Source organism: Lissotriton vulgaris, chromosome 1_1, assembly GCF_964263255.1.
Source record: "Lissotriton vulgaris chromosome 1_1, aLisVul1.2, whole genome shotgun sequence".
NCBI classification, from domain to species: domain Eukaryota; kingdom Metazoa; phylum Chordata; class Amphibia; order Caudata; family Salamandridae; genus Lissotriton; species Lissotriton vulgaris.
The window spans coordinates 1,698,760,065-1,698,777,359 of record NC_141685.1 but is presented as its reverse complement, the minus strand read 5'-3'; the positions used below and the strand labels follow the sequence as shown (position 1 = coordinate 1,698,777,359).

Genomic DNA, 17,295 nt, shown 5'->3' with positions numbered 1-17,295 from the left:
AGGTCAAGCAGTATAAGAAGAGATGTTTCACTGTTATCAAGGGAGTGGTAGATGTCATCATCAATGTTTAGTATGGCAGTTTCAATGCTGCAGCCTTTTCTGAAGCCTGATTGTAAGGGGTCAAGAAGGTTGAATTTTTCGATGTGTTTGTCTAATTTGAGTAGGACACATTTTTTGAGGGCTTTAGAGAGGAGGGGGAGGTTGGTGATAGGGAGGAGGTTGTTTAAGTCATTAGGATCAGCATTAGCGTTTTTGATAATGGTGGGGATTTGACCAAGTTGGAGGGAGCTTGGGACATTTCCCGTAGCAAGGGAGGTGTTGGTAATTGTGGTCCAGGAAGGGACAATGATGTGCTTTAGGTCTTGGACAAGGTTAGAAGGGAGGGGGTCTTTGGTGTGGGAGGATGGCTTTAGTTTAGTAATAATGCTGTGGACTTCATGCTCAGTTACAGGGAGGAAATTATGCCAGGAGGCGATGTTTTTGACTCATGAGTTTGGGAGGTTAGGTGTGAGAGGAGTAAGGGTGGGAGAGTGAGAAGGGTAGTTTAGGGAGGGAATAGGAGCAGGAATGTGTGCGGAGGGGTTAGGGAGAGGTGAGGTAACAGGTGGGTGTGAAGGGGGAGCTAGGAGTGTCAGGAGAGTGGAGAGTGAATTGGGAGTGGTATCAGGAGAAAGTAAGGGGTTAGTTGGGATCTGAGATGAGATGAAGGATTTATCTATTTTGGCATTTTTTCCGAGAAGAAGTGGGCAATTTCTTCACATCTAGCGGTTGAGGCCATTGGGTTAAGGAGAGCTGAGGAGGTTTGGTGTCAAATAATGTTAAACAGTTCTCTAGGTCTGTTTTTGACCCAATTGAGTTGTGTACAAAAGAAGGATACCTTTTCGTTATAAATGTGTTTTTTGTATGTAGATCTAGCTGATCTGAGGAGTGTCAGGTTTGAGTGGGAGGGATGTTGTCTCCAGGTTCTTTCAATTAGTCTTAAGGGGCGTCTTTCGTTATTAAGTTCTGGGTTAACCCAGGATTTGGAAGGGATGTTTCTTAGAGTTTTAAGTTTAGGAGGGGCTAGTTGGTCAAGGACATCTGTGATGGTTTTATTAAAGTGATCAGTAAACTCATTTACATTTTGTGAGAGAGGAGTGCGGAGCAGTTGAGCTTGGAGTTTGGACTCGAGTTTACCAGGAGGGATACATTTTAGGTTTCTTGTCCATTTCATTGGATTACTTTGTTTCGAGGAGAGGGGAGGCTGTGTAATGGAGATGGAGAACAGTATGAGGTGGTGGTTGGACCAGTCAATGGGGATGAAGTTTGTCAGGGCAGCTAAGTCACTATTAGTAATGATGGCATCAAGGATGGCTCCTCTGGTGTGGGTGAGGGATTGACAAAGTTGCTTGAGATCGTTGATTTCGAGAAGGTTATTGAAGAGGGAGGTAGTGGGTTCATTGGGGTCATTCAAATGGAGGTTGCGGTCCCCAAGAAGGAGATTTTTAAAGTTGGATAATGAAGTTTGTGTGATCAAGCCAGAGAGTTAATCGAAAGAGGGGTGTGGATCACCAGGAGGGTGATATATAATATGTATATGAATGGAGTGGGCACCTAGAATTTTAAGCTCAGCTTTAAGGTATTCGAAAGTGGAGTGGTCAGGGTTGTTGACAAGGGAGAGCTGAATTTTATTTTTGAAGATGATGGTCAGTCTGCCTCCTATTTTGTCAGGTCTGTCTTTTTTGAGGATAGAGTATGTATCCAGGGGGGTGAATAGATCAAGCATGCTTGTTGAGTGTTCATTAAGCCAGGTTTCCATGAGGAACGCTATGTCAATGTATTCATTAAGGATGGATTCAGAGATTTCAGTGACGTGTCGGATGGCGGATCGGCAGTTAACAACAATGCAGGCAAGAGAATTGGGGTTATTTTGGGAGGGGGGAGATGTGTGGATGGAGGTGAGTTGAGGGAGGGTCTAGGGGGATAGAACAAGAGGGAATTCTGTTGGTCCCCAGAATCAATCAATCAATCAATCAATCAATACATTTGTAAAGCGCACTACTTACCCGTGAGGGTCTCAAGGTGCTGGTGGAGAGGGATGCTGCTACTGCTCGAAAAGCCAGGTCTTGAGGAGTCTTCTGAAGGTCAGCAGGTCTTGGGTCTGCCGAAGGTGGATGGGGAGGGTGTTCCAGGTCTTTGCGGCGAGGTGGGAGAAGGTTCTGCCGCCGGAGGTTGCTCTTCGGATGCGGGTGACTGTGGTGAGGGTGAGGGCGGTGGAGCGTAGCTGGCGGGTGGGGGTGTAGAAGCTGAGTCGTCCGTTGAGGTACCCTGTTCCGGTGTTGTGGAGTGCCTTGTGTGCGTGGGTGAGGAGCTTGAAGGTTATCCTCTTGCTGACGGGGAGGCAGTGCAGGTCTCTCAGGTGGTGTGTGATGTGGCTGCGGCGAGGGATGTTGAGGATCAGGCGTGCAGAGGCGTTCTGGATGCGTTAAAGCCTTTTAAGGAATGTGGCCGAGGCTCCTGCATAGAGTAAATTTCTGTAGTCCAGCCTGCTGCTGAGGAGGGCCTGGGTGACTTTTCTTCTCGTTTAAGTGGGATCCAATGTAGATCTTGCAGAGCATTTGGAGGGTGTTGAAGCAGGAGGAGGAGATGGCGTTGACCTGCTTAGTCGTGGAGTTGAGGATGATCCCTAGGTTGTGTGTGTGGTCGGTGGGTGTAGGAGCTGTTCTCAGTGCGGTCGGCCACCAGGAGTCGTCCCAGGCCGAAGGGGTGGATCCGAGGATGAGGACCTCCTTTTTGTCCGAGTTCAGCTTCAGTAAGCTGTTCCTCATCCATTCGGCGACAGCCTTCATTCCTTCGTGGAGGTTAGTTTTGGGGGTCCTTGGTGAGGGAGAGGATCAGTTGGGTGTCTTCGGCATAGGAGATGATGTTGAGGTCGTGTAGTCGGGCGAAGTGGGCGAGCGGTGCCATGTAAATGTTAAACAGCGTTGGGCTGAGAGATGAGCCCTAGGGTACGCCGCAGATGATCTCGGTGGCTCTGGAGTGGAAGGGGGGAGGTGTGCGCTCTGTGTTCTGCCGGAGAGGAAGGAGGTGGTCCAGTCCAGGGCCTTCTCTTGGATCCCGGTGTCGTGGAGGCGTGTTCACAGTGTGCGGTGGCAGACTGTGTCGAAGGAGGCTGACAGGTCCAGGCGGATGAGGTAGCGGGTCAGTTGTTTGTTGATGGTCTTCTCAATGACCTTCGTCGGGAACAGGAGCAGGGAGATGGGCCGGAAGTTCTTGAGGTCCTTGGAGTTCGCCCTGGGTTTCTCGAGTATGGCGTTGATCCCGGCGTGCTTCCAGCTCTCAGGGAAGGTTGCTGTCTCGAAGGAGATGTTGCTGGCTATTCGGAGATGGGGTGAAATGGCGGCGCTGGCTTTGTTGAAGATGTGGTGTGGGCAAGGGTCTGATGGAGATCCCGAGTGGATGGTGTTCATGATCTTGATGGTGTCGTCGTCGTTGATGTTGGTCCAGGAGAGCAGGTGGTTGGTGCGGTTTGTGGTCGTGGGTGCGGGTGTCCCCGTGGTAGTCGGGGTGGTTGTGGCGTTGAAGCTGTCATGGATGTCTGCGATCTTGCGGTGGAAGAAGGTTGCAAGGGAGTCGCACAGGTCTTGCGAAGGTGGGATGTCGTTGGTGTTGGATATGGGGTTGGAGAGTTCCTTTACGATGTTGAAGAACTTTTTGCTGTTGTGTGTGTTGTTGTCTAGGCGGGATAACAGGGATGTGGGAGTAAGGGGGAGGTGGGTTGTTAACTGTAGTGCTAGGCAGGTAGGAGAGGTCGGATTGGGAGAGGAGGTTCGAGGTGCGGCAAAGCCTAGATATACAGTTGTGGAGAGGGGAAGTATTCCAATGATGACGATTGCAGTTGGCGGGGATCAAACGGTTGGGGTGGGGGCATAGGCACGCGAGTGATGGGTTCCTGGGTTGAGGGATTTAACCTCTTCTCTAAGTCGGGAGAGTTAATTTGACAGTAAGGAGAGATTGCGTTCAATGCTATGTAGGGTCTGGGTTATAGGTGAGAGCGGGATATCTGGAGGGGAGGATGAGGGGGAGAGGGAATGGATACCGTTAGTTGTGGACCGGGGGGTTATTTGTAAGGTGTGTGTGAGGACAATGGGAGGTGTCCAGTCATCAGGCATGGGAGGTGTCATGATGGAGGACAAGAGATCTGAGAACTATCTTGTAATCCTTATTATGCTATCTAATGTTTCCTATAGACTGATTTAAACATGTGTAACTCCTTGTCTCTATATAATGTGTGTGTAATGCAAATTGCTTTGACATCCTACTCTCGTATGAGTAGTGCTATAAAAAATAAAACGTATGTGAGAGAGGGGCTATGGAGAGACATGGGACACTGTTGTAAGGTGGTAGTGAGGGAATCCATGGCGCATGAGGTTATGGGGGGGACACCAAAAAAGACTATGGCACCGAGCACCACCAGCGCTAAAGCCAGACCTGGGCGGTCCATCCTAAGCTCCACCGGGGTAGAAGGATTTTAGGCAGGACCATCCACCCACCCTACACAAGTTTGAGAGTGGGGAGAGGATTACTCTACACAGCAATTGCCAGAATAGGACAGGCTGCAAGTGTGTAGGTGGTATTTTGGTGGGTGGAGAGTTACAAGCAGGCATATCAAACCCTCGGGGGGATGAAGGGAGCACAGGCAAAGGAAGATGGTGTGCGGTATTCTTCGAACATTGGAGGATGTGGGGTAGGGGAAGTGTAAGAGAGACTGGGGAATGGAAGGGGGTCAGTAAGTGACAAGGGGAAAGAATGAAGCAAGGTATGGGGTACTGGGGTGATAGCTTGGTGAGAAGTGTTCAGTGAAGATGGGAATGATGCATTAAAGATGGTTTGCCGTTCTGTTAAATGTTGTGATAAGGTTGATTAACTGTTTTGTAACCCTGTCCTAATAAAGGGCCTTTTATGCTTCATGGTGGTATGGCATGTGTGATCTGTTGGTTTTAGTCAATTATGAGCTGGTACAGCCCTCGGGAAGGATTCATACTCATGACTCTTATTCACTCCAACTGAAAAGTCTGCCCACACCCTCCTTTCACAGTACCACAAAGCATCATCAAACCACTTCCTACAAAAGGGAGGCTTTGCTAGAGGTGTGATTTCCTGGCTGAAAGCACCTGAAAGACATAGAAGGAGCATTTCATTCAGACAGCAGTCTAAAAGCCATGCTTCCATAGACTAATCACACGTGATCTTTTTGCTTCCGTGTAGGACTCCCATTTTGTTAATATTTGACTGAAATGTAATTAATCGATCTTATTTGATTTTGAGAACTGATGTGATTGGATTCTATGAAGCTCCTGATGCTCTTCATTTCGGTGATTTTCATGCATGCACTGTGCTCCAAAGGACAAAAACGTAAGTGATGAATCTTTGTTTATTGTTTGTTTTTTAAATGACAAAAGAGTGGTCTGGGTGATCTTTAAAAGTGTTGGGAAGACAGAACATTGTGTAAAGTGCCCTCAACAGGAATCTTGGGATTGCCCACTTTAAGATATTTTTGCGAAAAGGCTGTCAAAATTGTATTTTTTCAAGCTAACATCCATAAAAAATAATTCTATAAATATTGGTGATGTAAGGCATTCAGAAAATGTAACTTCACATGACCTACTTTATTTCTTAGCATCTTTCCTCAGTTTTATATTTTACTTTTTTTAGGGGCCCTCAAAATTTTGAATAAGTGCAGCACTGAGGCTGGGATTGCACAGCGCCTGGTGCGCACACATTTAGTGCCTTTTCCAAGAGGTTGGCACGTGTGCCTGTATAGAGCCTAGTTACTTAGGCTGTGGCTACACTATTCTATATGTGGAAAAACAAAGAATCAAAACAAACAGCAGATCTCCATACGAGCAGGACTTTCAAGATGCTGACGTGGAATGCCACTTAATTGCAAATGGTGTCAGAACTCACATATTTACTCAGTTACCCTCCTATACATTCCTCTCAATGAATTAAGAACCAACTGCAGAGATCTGTCTGTAAACTACATGTCACTCATGTCACTCTGTGAGTGAGGAACACATGCATTAATGTGGCCTGCTAGATCTCTTCTGCTGGAGATGGAAAACTGCACTTTCAGCCTTCTTTGAGAGAGAAACCCTTGCTGTGCTACTGCCATGGCCATGCTGTACCTGTAATGTGAGGAAGCAAGCTGGCACTGCTGCTCCCAGATTTATGTGTCCTCTGATGGAGAAAGCGTGCCTTGTTTGTACCCTAGCTGTACCTGTTCGTTGAAAGAGGGACACTAACACTGTTTCTGTCCACTTTGTACCTGTTCTAAGAAGAACAGGTGTTTTGCTGCTGTTGCCCCATCTTATGAAAAAACAAAGGATCTAGGATCTGATGTACACAAAATCATAATAAGAAATTGCAATTTGCATCAAATAATGATTATAAATTTCAGCTGCGGCCGGCAGTGGGAGTACCTGCAGGGCGGTGACGTGGGGAGGGGGAGGGGCAGGGTGGGGGCTAGTAATGTATGGATTACGGAGCTTCCCAGGTAATTAAAACATTTAAATAAATAAAACAAATTTCGTTGAGTGCACTGCATCTCCAAATGCGATGCAGTGCGCGCAACGAAATTCTTTTTATTTATTTAAATGTTTACTTACCTGTAAAACTCTGTAATCCATACATTACTACCCCCCACCTTGCCCCTCCCCCTCCCCACATCAACACCCTGCAGGTACTCCCACTGCCGCCCGCAGCTATTCAATTTGCCTGTTCATATTAAGAATTTACTAAAATAGATTTTGTAGAAGTGGGTGCAATTTGAGCAACGACTTCTACCAACGGTATTTGTATTTTGTGAACCAATCTATTTATTAATATGTTGCTTGACAAAATACCACAAATTGGCCTATCTCAATTAAATATGCATTAGTTTGGTCGCAAAGTGAGACCTGGTATGATTTCTTGGAGTCACAATCATGGTGGTCTGCTGGGTAAAACAGACCACCAGGTTTGTGATTGATTTTAAATAAAGCAATCTTTATTTTTGTAAATGCAGCCCATTTTCCTAAAAGTAAAATGAGGTGCGTTGGAAAAAGAAAAATATATTTTCTACAAGCATTCTTTAGAAACACTGCCGGCTCCCCAAAAATATTTTGGTCTACATTCACAAAGGAGAAAGGGTCCCTTTAGGAGCCCTTCCCGTTTGCAAATGGTTACAATAAGTTTGCGTTTTCAAATATTACATTTTGATAGCAAAACATTAATACATATATTAAGGAACCAGTTTTTGGAAGGGATGCCTTTTAGACGCCCCTTCCAAATACCAATTCTGTATTTAATCTGAAACCCAAACTACGATTAGGTAACGTGGTACTGAATCTCAGTTTGGGATCTGTACATTTAAAAATGCCATTTTGCGGTCACAAAAGGGCCAGTTTTGATTTTTGGGACCGTCAAATCGCTTTGTTGAACAGGCCCATAGTGAATACAGATGCATAACATGCCTTATGAACCAAGGACTAAAATATGTAATGTAAAGCAGCTTCAGTTATGAGGAAGGCATCTGACCACTGACAAGCAATATTTAAGCACCAAAACATGTTGAAAAAGAGAAATAGGGTTCGCTGTTCAACCCCACCGTTTTGAATCTTGTGGTAAGGAGATACCAATACATTTTTTTTTTGCTCACCCACACATACATTTATTACAGATCAGATAGTTTTACAAAGAGAGAACACAAATGTTAGCCTACATAAAGGACATAGCCTCATTCAAACTAGGGAGCCCATAACTAGGACATTATACAATCAGAGAACAGCAGTACTCTTGTATGATTCCCAGTGTTACTTTTTGGAACCCAATGACAAAGCATACCACACCAGCTAGGAAGGTGGTCATGGTGCTATGGTGTACCTGTTTCTTTCAAGACTTTGGCTGTTTCTTCCAAGAGTTTTTTAATTCCTGTATGTTTATGTCTATGTATGCTGGGACCCAAAACGTTTGAAACAAGTCCCTATCAGGGCCTATATTCATGTTTTAATCATGCAGGTATACTATTGGTCAGATTCTCAAATATTACTGTCGAAAGCTTAAGGTGATCCATGTCAGCAATTCAGTACCTGTTGCATTTCACATTTTACTTCATCTTGTATCCCCTAACAGTACATGCAAACATGACACCTCTTGGAAATTACTCCTATTTATACTTCATTGGCCACACCCCTCACATATGTCATCCTTTTTAAAGAACTGAATATTCCTCCTGCTACTGCCGTCTTTCCTTTGCCTATTCTTTGAGTTATGGAACTTTACACAACTTCTTTGTATGGTTTACCTTTGTTATGTTCTGAAGCATGGTACAAAACTTTGAACTACACAAAAAACAAAAGACAAGTAGGAAGCCGTCTTGAAAGCCTATACTTTAAGAAAGCATTGGCAAAGCCAGTAGCTCTCGCCTTCAATAGCTATTAGCTTTGTCAATGTTTTTGCCCATGTTCCACAGCAGCATTGCTAAGACATGGAAAAAAGCTCTTTGACGTGGCCACTGCTTGTCAACACAATAATATTGACAGAAACGCATAGGCAAGACATATTAAGTTTGTCAATGCTTTTCTTCCCCTTGTGACAAATCTAAAGAACTGAAATCAAAATCAAAGCTATCTGAAGCAAGCAAGACCAGCAAAATGAAACCAGCTTCTGTTGACCATTAAAAGCAAGAGAACGGAGAGTAATTAACAAGCCTAACAATAGTAATTAAAAGAAAGTAGAGTGACCAGCAAGCCTACCAGTGGTAATTCATGGGTGGGCTCTAAACCTCTTTTTAGATTTATTTTTTTAAAGAACAATAGGCTCACAAGAAACAGCGCATGTGCTATCTCAGGTGAGACCTAAAAATTGCTAAAACAGTCCTTCTTTGTTAGTGCTTTGAGGATTTGAAACTCTATCCTTCTTAAACCAGGACAATTTATTCCTAAGACATTTCGGGCCATATGTATCAAGCAGAATTGTATTCGCAAATGTCGAAATTCACAGAATTTCGGCGTTTGCGATCGATATTTGCCAAATGGTATGAATGAGGCAAATCTGCGTGCAAAATAAGGAATCTCAAAATTTGCGATTCCTTATTTTGCAATTGCATTTAAGGAATCGCAAATTGTGCGACTCCTTAAATGCAATGTAAGAAGCACCAAAAAAGTGCAATTTTTGCCTGAAGGAATCGCAAATTACCACCAACTTCAAGTTGGTGGTAATTTGTGATTTCTTTGAAAAATTCACTTTTTTGTATTTTTCAAAGCGCTATGTGAAGCACATACGTGCCCTTAGAGCATGTATGTGCGCCACATGTGCACCCATGCTTATTTCAAGGGTGCAACAGGGTGTCCCTTTGACACTCCTGCACCCTTGAAATTGCATTCTCAATTTGCGATTCGCTAATTGCGAATCGCAAATTGAGAATGTCTTCCCATTCATTCCTATAGGCCTCTAGGCACATAGCAATGAATGGGGAGGTATTCCTTAATTGCGAATAGCAATTTGAGATTCGCAATTAAGGAATATGTAGGATTCGCAAAATTTATTGTAAATCCTACATACATAGCATTTTGCGATTCTCAAATAGCGATTCGCAAAAAATCGCTATTTGAGAATCGCAAATGGAGATGTTGACACATATGGCCCTTAAAGAGGAAACAAAATCTGCTGCTGTCGAAATGTCAACCCTAAGGATGAACTAGACTCAGCTGTTTTATAATATAACTAAGACTAAGAAATTCTCACTCACACCTTATCTGCAGTGCATATATTAATCTATCCTCCATGTTAGTCGATCCCTTCAGGACTATATTTCATTTTTCATGTGATATTGGGCTGAGAATATCATTTTTATTAGTCGACACTCTCCTACTTTTTTACGCTTTGCGTTTTTTGTCTTTATCCCATGTTGGTATTCTCCTTTGCAAATACTGATATATGAGAGTTAAGATTATCGGGTTGAAGAGGGCAGCAAAGTAATGTGGGCCCAGACTGGTCCTCTGAATCTCTCTTTTTCTTTTCTGTGGAGCGAGCGCACAGAACACCAGTGCAGTGCTCTCCGTCTGGAGTTCCTCCATGAGTGATTATTTCACACTTGCTATCCTTTTGAGACAGAGGTTCTATCCTACAGGGAGCTGGGTGTCAGGACTCAAGTTCCTAGGAGAACATGTGACTATTGGTGTTCCTGGACTTCATGAAAGCAGTACAAAATCAGAGTTTCAGCACTGTAAAGAGAAAGTTCAGGGAGAAGGAAATTAAGTACATGATGCAGTTCCTGGCATGCCTCGGGGTAATAGCTAAAGGGAAATCTTGGATCTTCACAACTTGGGACTGGCTGGAGGCATATTGCAGGGTTCCTACAAGGCAACGTAACACTTGGAGAGAACACTGGAGGAAGGGAGACCAGGACCCTACCAAAAGAGATTAAACCACAACACAGAAGGAAAGAAATGATGAAGAAGATCATTTGAACTTAGCAAAGGACTGACTGGAGATAGTGTGGTCCAACACTACAAAGTCTCAGGCGATTGTCAAATCGTATTGGCACCAGGCTAGTCGAGGAACATAAAAAACACCCAGATGTGACTGACCAAATTTCCTTCTACACAGAGGAGGGAGGGGATTAGCAGGAGGAGTGGTTTGAAACCACAGTGTCTAGTAGACACATCGATTCACACATAATTAGAATTGTAGTTTGTTGGAACATTCGCATAGTTTAGAGGTGGGGTGCTAGACTCGTCATCCACAAGATGGACTCTGCGAGTGAGGTGTGAGGATGGGGCTGTTGGCATAGTTTATGTTGTACGCAATAGGAAAATAATTCTGAAGCACTGGCCGAAGGCAGCTGTGTGCTGGCATACATGGGTAGACCAAGAATAACAAAAGTGAACATAATGTTCTGGAATGCCAGTCAGCTGGGTAACAAGATGAAAACGATTATGGACCTTAGGATTCTCTTAAGGTATAATGCAGAAGTGGTGACATTACAAAAAAAACCACCTAATAGGAAACATGTACTCTCTATCAAGAAGCAAATATAAACTAATGGTACACGTGGGGTTCTCCAGGAGCTCTAGAGGGGTGGGGATACTGATCCGGAAGTCGATACCATTCGACCACAGAAAACATGGCCAGATGGGCAGGGATGTAATGCCACAGTAACAGGGGAATGCATTTGGGTAGACAATAACAATAGTGGTAGTACTGTTACTTCCTGAGCTTCGGAGTGCCATATTGAATAGACTACGGAAGATTCTTCTGTAATTCTTAAAGAGAGTTCTGGTGGGATGGATGAGATTTCAATCTCTTCATGGTTGCAACACCGGACTGTCACACCAAAACCACAACCAAAAGGGACGCAACAACACTACAGGGTTTTGTAGACTCATATGACTTGTCACAGCAACATATAGAGAGTCCCTTTAGTTTTCCTTATGCTTGGAAACTTATAGTTACCTTTCCTGACTTCACTATATTTTCACCCTCAAGAGCGATGGGTAGGTTTAGCAACGAGCATATGAGGGCATATCTGGCAACTCCCCCTGATGAGAACATTGTGTTGCTGAAGGTGTGCAGACTCAATGCTCCATAAAAGCAGAGTAATAAAACATTGAGATGACAATGTACGAGCACAACCCCACAGCGTTGACGTACAACAAATGACCATTGTCCCGCATCAGATAGGCATCTCCTCACAAACAGTCACAATGTACATTGATATGCATTCTGTATGTAAACTGCGCCTATGCGGAAACATTCATGGAACACACTGTGAAACTGCATCATCCTTTTACATCATAGAGGGACAATCAACACCTCCTGCACCCAGACGTGCCATGTCAATGATCAAACAATCATGAAAGCATGGACGAATGTAGGGGCACTCCCCCTTATGTACATGTTGCCCATGTTGTGGGACTTGAGTCACAGGGTGCATCCCTGCATCATGGCAGTACATATCTGAGCCCAAAAGAAGTGCTGTAGTCACCTGTAGGCCACAAATGACAGCCAAAATGGAATGATGTGGGCCACATGTGAAACGCTGAAGAGTGGGATACCGCACTTACTGTGACACAAAGAACTGGCAGTTCAAATATGTGACACCCTAAACAGCCTCTCTACACAAGGTGACACACCCACCATTCAAAATTGCTAGCACATGTCACACTCACACTTGTCTGAGTGATGTGCCTGTACACATGAGTGACATGTACGCAGGGAATGTGTCTTGGAATGCATTTATTTGCACATGCTGTGCCTGTGGTCATTAATCGTACTGTCCCATCATTGCTAAGGACTGTCACAATGTGCCGTCAACATGAGAAGAAATTGTCAATGATGGTGTTCCTACGGGCTATTTCTGTTGTGGCTGTAGTGGGGTGTGGCTCACCTGCCTCATCTTCATCATCATAGTCCGGTGCATCTGGCACCTGTATCCATAGGGCATTGCTGCGTACACATATTTTGTACAACACACAACATGCAAAGATCATCTTGCACACGATTTCTGGTCAGTGCAGGAGCCTTCCACCTGTGATGTCCAGGCACATGAAACGTGACTTCAACACGCCAAATGTGCATATCACGATGCCCCTGGTGTATTTGTGGGCCAAGTTGTACTGCCTCTGGGCCTGTGTGTTCGGGGCTCAGAGGGGTGTCATCATCCAAGTGCAGAGTGCATATCCTTGATCACCTGTGACAGTGCAGAGAGACATGAGTTAAGACTTCATACTGCATGATATGTTGGCATGTTCAATGGTTCATTGGTGAGTGATATTTGTGACTTAGAGATTCCTGTATGGCATGTACTGTTTGTTGTACTGCTTGTTGCAAATGAGCGGCAACAATGTGTATTACGTAGCCTCACTGCTGTTCTTCCCTCCCCAAGAGCATATCCACTAGTGTTTGCAGGGCGGTTACATCACTTGCACCCCTACGGCACACCATTGTCATGCCTGTCTGCACATGTCCACAAGCCTGACTACGACACAGTGATGTTGTGTGCTGAAGGTGGCCGACCACGTGTGTGTAGGCCTGTGGTAAGGACAGGACGGAAACATGCCTGGCTGTACTTGCCATGCGGTTGAGGGTAGACCTTTAGCGCATGCCGCGCTAATAGCAACACACACAACAGTTGGCATGTGTGATCCCTGACCCCGAGCGGGCATGCGCTCCCTCTTGTACCCCTTCGGCCGAGTGCGCACTCCGGGGGTATGCCACACAGCAAAAGTTTGTGAATAGCTATGAGCTTACTCTTTTGTGGGTAGATGCACATCCCTTCATATATCCCTCCCTAGGCCTCCACAAAACCTCCTTAGTACTCCCTAAATTCCTCCCATTTAGAAGTAAGTATACACCATTTTCCACCCATTCCCCCTGGACTCGCCACATTTATTGTTGAGTCGAAAACGTACATGTATAAGGATGAGACAAAAAAGTGGTGAGGGGCATCATTCCCCTCTTTGCAGCTCAAGCATGGAACCAACTCCTGCTCCATTGCCGCAAGATCAGGTAGAATATCTCTTTAGGAAAGCTGTAAAAAATTAAATCGGGCCTTTTGAAGCTTTACTCTTTGAATGGGGTAAATTGTTGCACTTTATCTAGCACTGAGACACTGTGGTAAATAATATTACCGGACTATTTTTCTATACATTAATATCAATAAGGATAGCTCATAAAATGAGAGGCAGAGTCTGTGGTATCTGAGTCAACAGGGCTTTATTGCAATGGCTCGAGCCAGGGGAGAATCGGGTTCCATCACCACTAAGGTTCAGGAAGGGATATCTAACGTTTTATTAACATCGCACATTATATATAGTAAAACCATACAATTGCAATGAATACAATAGGCGTAACAAGTGAAGATAGAAAGAGATAAGAACATATGGGCGTAAAAGAAGGCGTGTAAGGAGGCGTACACAGGGGTGTGCACTTAATGAGTCATAGAAGTGTCATAGGTGGGTGGGTGCATAGAGAAAGTCGGCAGGGTCAGCAGAAACCTTTACCCTACATGCGCGCGCAACTGGTCATGACGTGTAACTGGGGAGAGCTGGGGGGTTGACTTTAGCACTAGTAGAGGAGTCTGAAGTCTGAGATGTCAGAGCGGCCTGTACCTTTTGTATATCTGATATCTTGTGTTTGGAGGATGTATTGTCTGAAGTAAAGGTCTTTCGAACAGAGGCCGTTCATCATTAAATGCTAGTGTGTGCATATATTTCTACGTGCATTGCGCGGGGGCCATGGACCTACTATGGCAACGGGTTCAGTAAATCACTTATACGGAGACAGGAAGGCTAGGCCCTATGCTCTGCAGGCGGAAATATGTTTACCTATTTCACTAGACTGGAATGTGTTTTTGCGGAGGCTGAGCAGATAACTATAGGCAAAATACCGTCTTGGCAGGCAGGCAGGCCAGGCCGGGCACCTCTCGACTAGGGCAGGGAGTAAGGGAGAGGTCAGGGATGCATACCTAAACTGCAGCTTTCAGAGACGGAAGAGGCTCGGAGCCTGAATTCAGGGCCTGGCTCGGCTGAGCCACAAAAACGTGTGCTTCGCGACATTTAAAAGTGTACCATGTAAATGCATTGGCAACATAGGCCTTAGTGCAGAATTAACGTATTATTCATGGAAGGCCTACTAACTGACATGCTAAAATTGGACGGAAATGCAGAAGCATTATTAATACAGGCATGGGAGGGGAATTACATGATAACATGGACATACATGGGGCATAGGTATATGGATAGGGTGCGAGGGGGGGACACACTGACTACCTAAAATTCCTGTTTCCTCATTCCCTCCTTGGCCCCTACTGCGCCCTTTAGGATATATCTATTTTCATGAGACCATCTATCTGTTCATATAGCATCATTTGCTCGTCTTTATTCATTCGAGCACGGGAACGTGGACGGGGAATACAGGCAGTGGCACACAAGCTGCAAATCGCTGGGCCACTTTGCAGACAGAGACAACAACTGAATACTGTGAGCAGTATTATTCCTAGGAACGACAGTACTTTACATCCCCAGGCTGATATCACACTCCAGAGCCAACCGGACCAAGTCCAGGTGCCAGGATTCTGGTGCATCTCGTGAGCTATCTGATGGAGCCTTGTTATTGCTGCATACACTGATGGTGCGTTATTAGGAATAAACACACAACAACTGGAGCCGATCACTCTACAAGCTCCGCCCCTATCGGCCAGGATGACGTCAAGAACAAGGCGGTTCTGAAGAACAGCAAGTCTCATAGCAGACTGCTCTTCGGTTAAGTTACCTAGGGCAGAAGTAGTCTCGTTCACTACTGCTTCCAAAGTTCTGGTTAATCTGCGTATTATTTTACTATTTTGGACAGGACCTATGAACCAAAAATATCCTTTAATGTAATCTTTGTACTGGTCCCACGCTGACTCAGTGTAATCGATAACTGGAGGAAGGTCCCTCTTATGTCTAACATGTACAAGTCGGGAATCTCGATGATAATGGGACGGGGCTAGAAAAACTGGCGGTAACAGGAACGCAATATAACATGTTCCACCCCAGTCTAAGGGCAGACGTACATAAGCGGTCTGACCACAAATAAAATAGGAATGGCGGGAAGCTTTGAAAGTAGACTTTCCTTTATCACTGAATATGACCACAGTATTACAATCACTGTGTCCTAGGTACACTGAACCATTTTTCCTAACGCATAATTCACCTTTCACTGGTAAGACTGTTATAAACGGTGAACCTGTATTGGTCTCGGACTGGACATTCAGAACCATGAGGCTAAGGGAAACATTTCCTAATTCGTACACTTCATTTTTCTAGATCGGTCCCTTTCCGTTGGGGAAGACCGTCTTTGTCTGGGAAACATGCTTTATTCATAACTGTGTTCAGGTCTCCCCATATCCAATCACCCTGGGAAACTGTGGACTTACTGTCTAGTGATGACATTAAAGCAAACCATGCTCCGCACGAACCATTGTGTGAAAAAGGATAAGGAAAGAGGGGCAGAGCTCCCTTCATTTTCTGGTAGGGTGGGAGTCGGCCACATACCCAGCAATTCGTGACATTGCTGGTCTGGTGAGAATTGTGTAACATACGAATAAAGGTATTGTTGCGCAAAGCTAGTCGATATGACAATTCGTGGGGTGGCAGGTCGCTGAAAGTGTGCTCTACAGTGTCATTGAAAGAAGAATGAACATGTGAACCAAGAGGAGGAAAGAAAACATGTAGCGTCAGGCTTATACATATAATAGATACACTCAAAAAAAACATAATGATCAGGGTTATTATGCATCTGCTGCGTAAGTTCTTGCAGTACTTTTCTTTCATATTTTTCTGCCTATCTCTCTCACTATTTGGGTCTACAGTCTTATACATGTCAGGAACCTGTCTAACCGCTTCACCCGAGGGGGACTTAAACGATTAAACGCTGTCTGACTTACTAGACCGTAATTTCATTTTAAACTCCTGTTGCGGAGTTTTTTCTAGCAAAGGGGGTTTAATGTCAATATCGGAACAGTTCTCAGAAACCTTCGCGAAACAGTCTTTGGAATCCTTTCCTGAGCCAAGTCCATGAAATCGCTTCACGTGATGGGCATGGATCCAGCCTTTACGTCCTTCCACTTTGATAGCCGTCCTCGTCGTTAGTAGCACAAGCTTCGGTGACTTCCAACGCGGCTCCAGGGGGCTTGACCGGTCAAAATTTCTCACCAGGACCAGATCTCCAGGGACGATGACGTGGTCCTTAACCTGGGTGTTATCTGGGAAAGCGGCGGCAACCTGTGAACGACAAGAGAGTAGTGCAGACATCAAGGAAGCCAAGTAATCTGTCAGCATATTACTGTCAACGTCAGTGATTTTTCTAGGCATAGGCGTACCCCACATATTTGGCGGTCTACCGAAAACCACCTCATACGGAGATAGTCCGGTTCTGGAATGAGCTACCATACGCATGTAAAAGAGGGCAACTGGCAAGGCTACCATCCAATCTACGCCTTTTTCTGCACAGACCTTCGCTAGCCGTGTTTTCAGAGTCTGATTGTGTCGCTCTACGAGGCCTGCTGCCTCTGGATGTCGTACGCAATGGAACTTCCACTGGTACCCTAACAGAAGAGATACTTGTTTCATTAATTCAGAAGAAAATGGTTGTCCATTATCTGAGTACACGACACGGGGCAAGCCAAATCGCGGGAAGAATTCACAAACCAACTGCTTAGCAGTAGTCACAGCAGTGTAATCAGGGACTGGGTACGCTTCTGTCCATCTAGATAGGGCACATACAACTACA

At 45.0% G+C, this 17,295-nt stretch overlaps 1 protein-coding gene across 3 annotated transcripts in view; it reads left to right on the top strand.

Moving 5' to 3' along the window:
- The first annotated feature begins 5,149 nt into the window (after window positions 1-5,149).
- LOC147751081 (uncharacterized) overlaps window positions 5,150-17,295 on the top strand; it is a 227,866-nt gene continuing 215,720 nt past the window's right edge. For 2 of the 3 annotated variants that reach the window (XM_086937716.1, XM_086937699.1), the window contains exon 1: window positions 5,219-5,394. In XM_086937716.1, the coding sequence (XP_086793842.1) occupies window positions 5,328-5,394 (67 nt within the window). In that variant the 5' untranslated portion in view covers window positions 5,219-5,327. Of the gene's footprint in view, window positions 5,395-17,295 lie in introns of all 3 variants that reach the window. The other variant, XM_086937707.1, reaches the window with a different exon arrangement.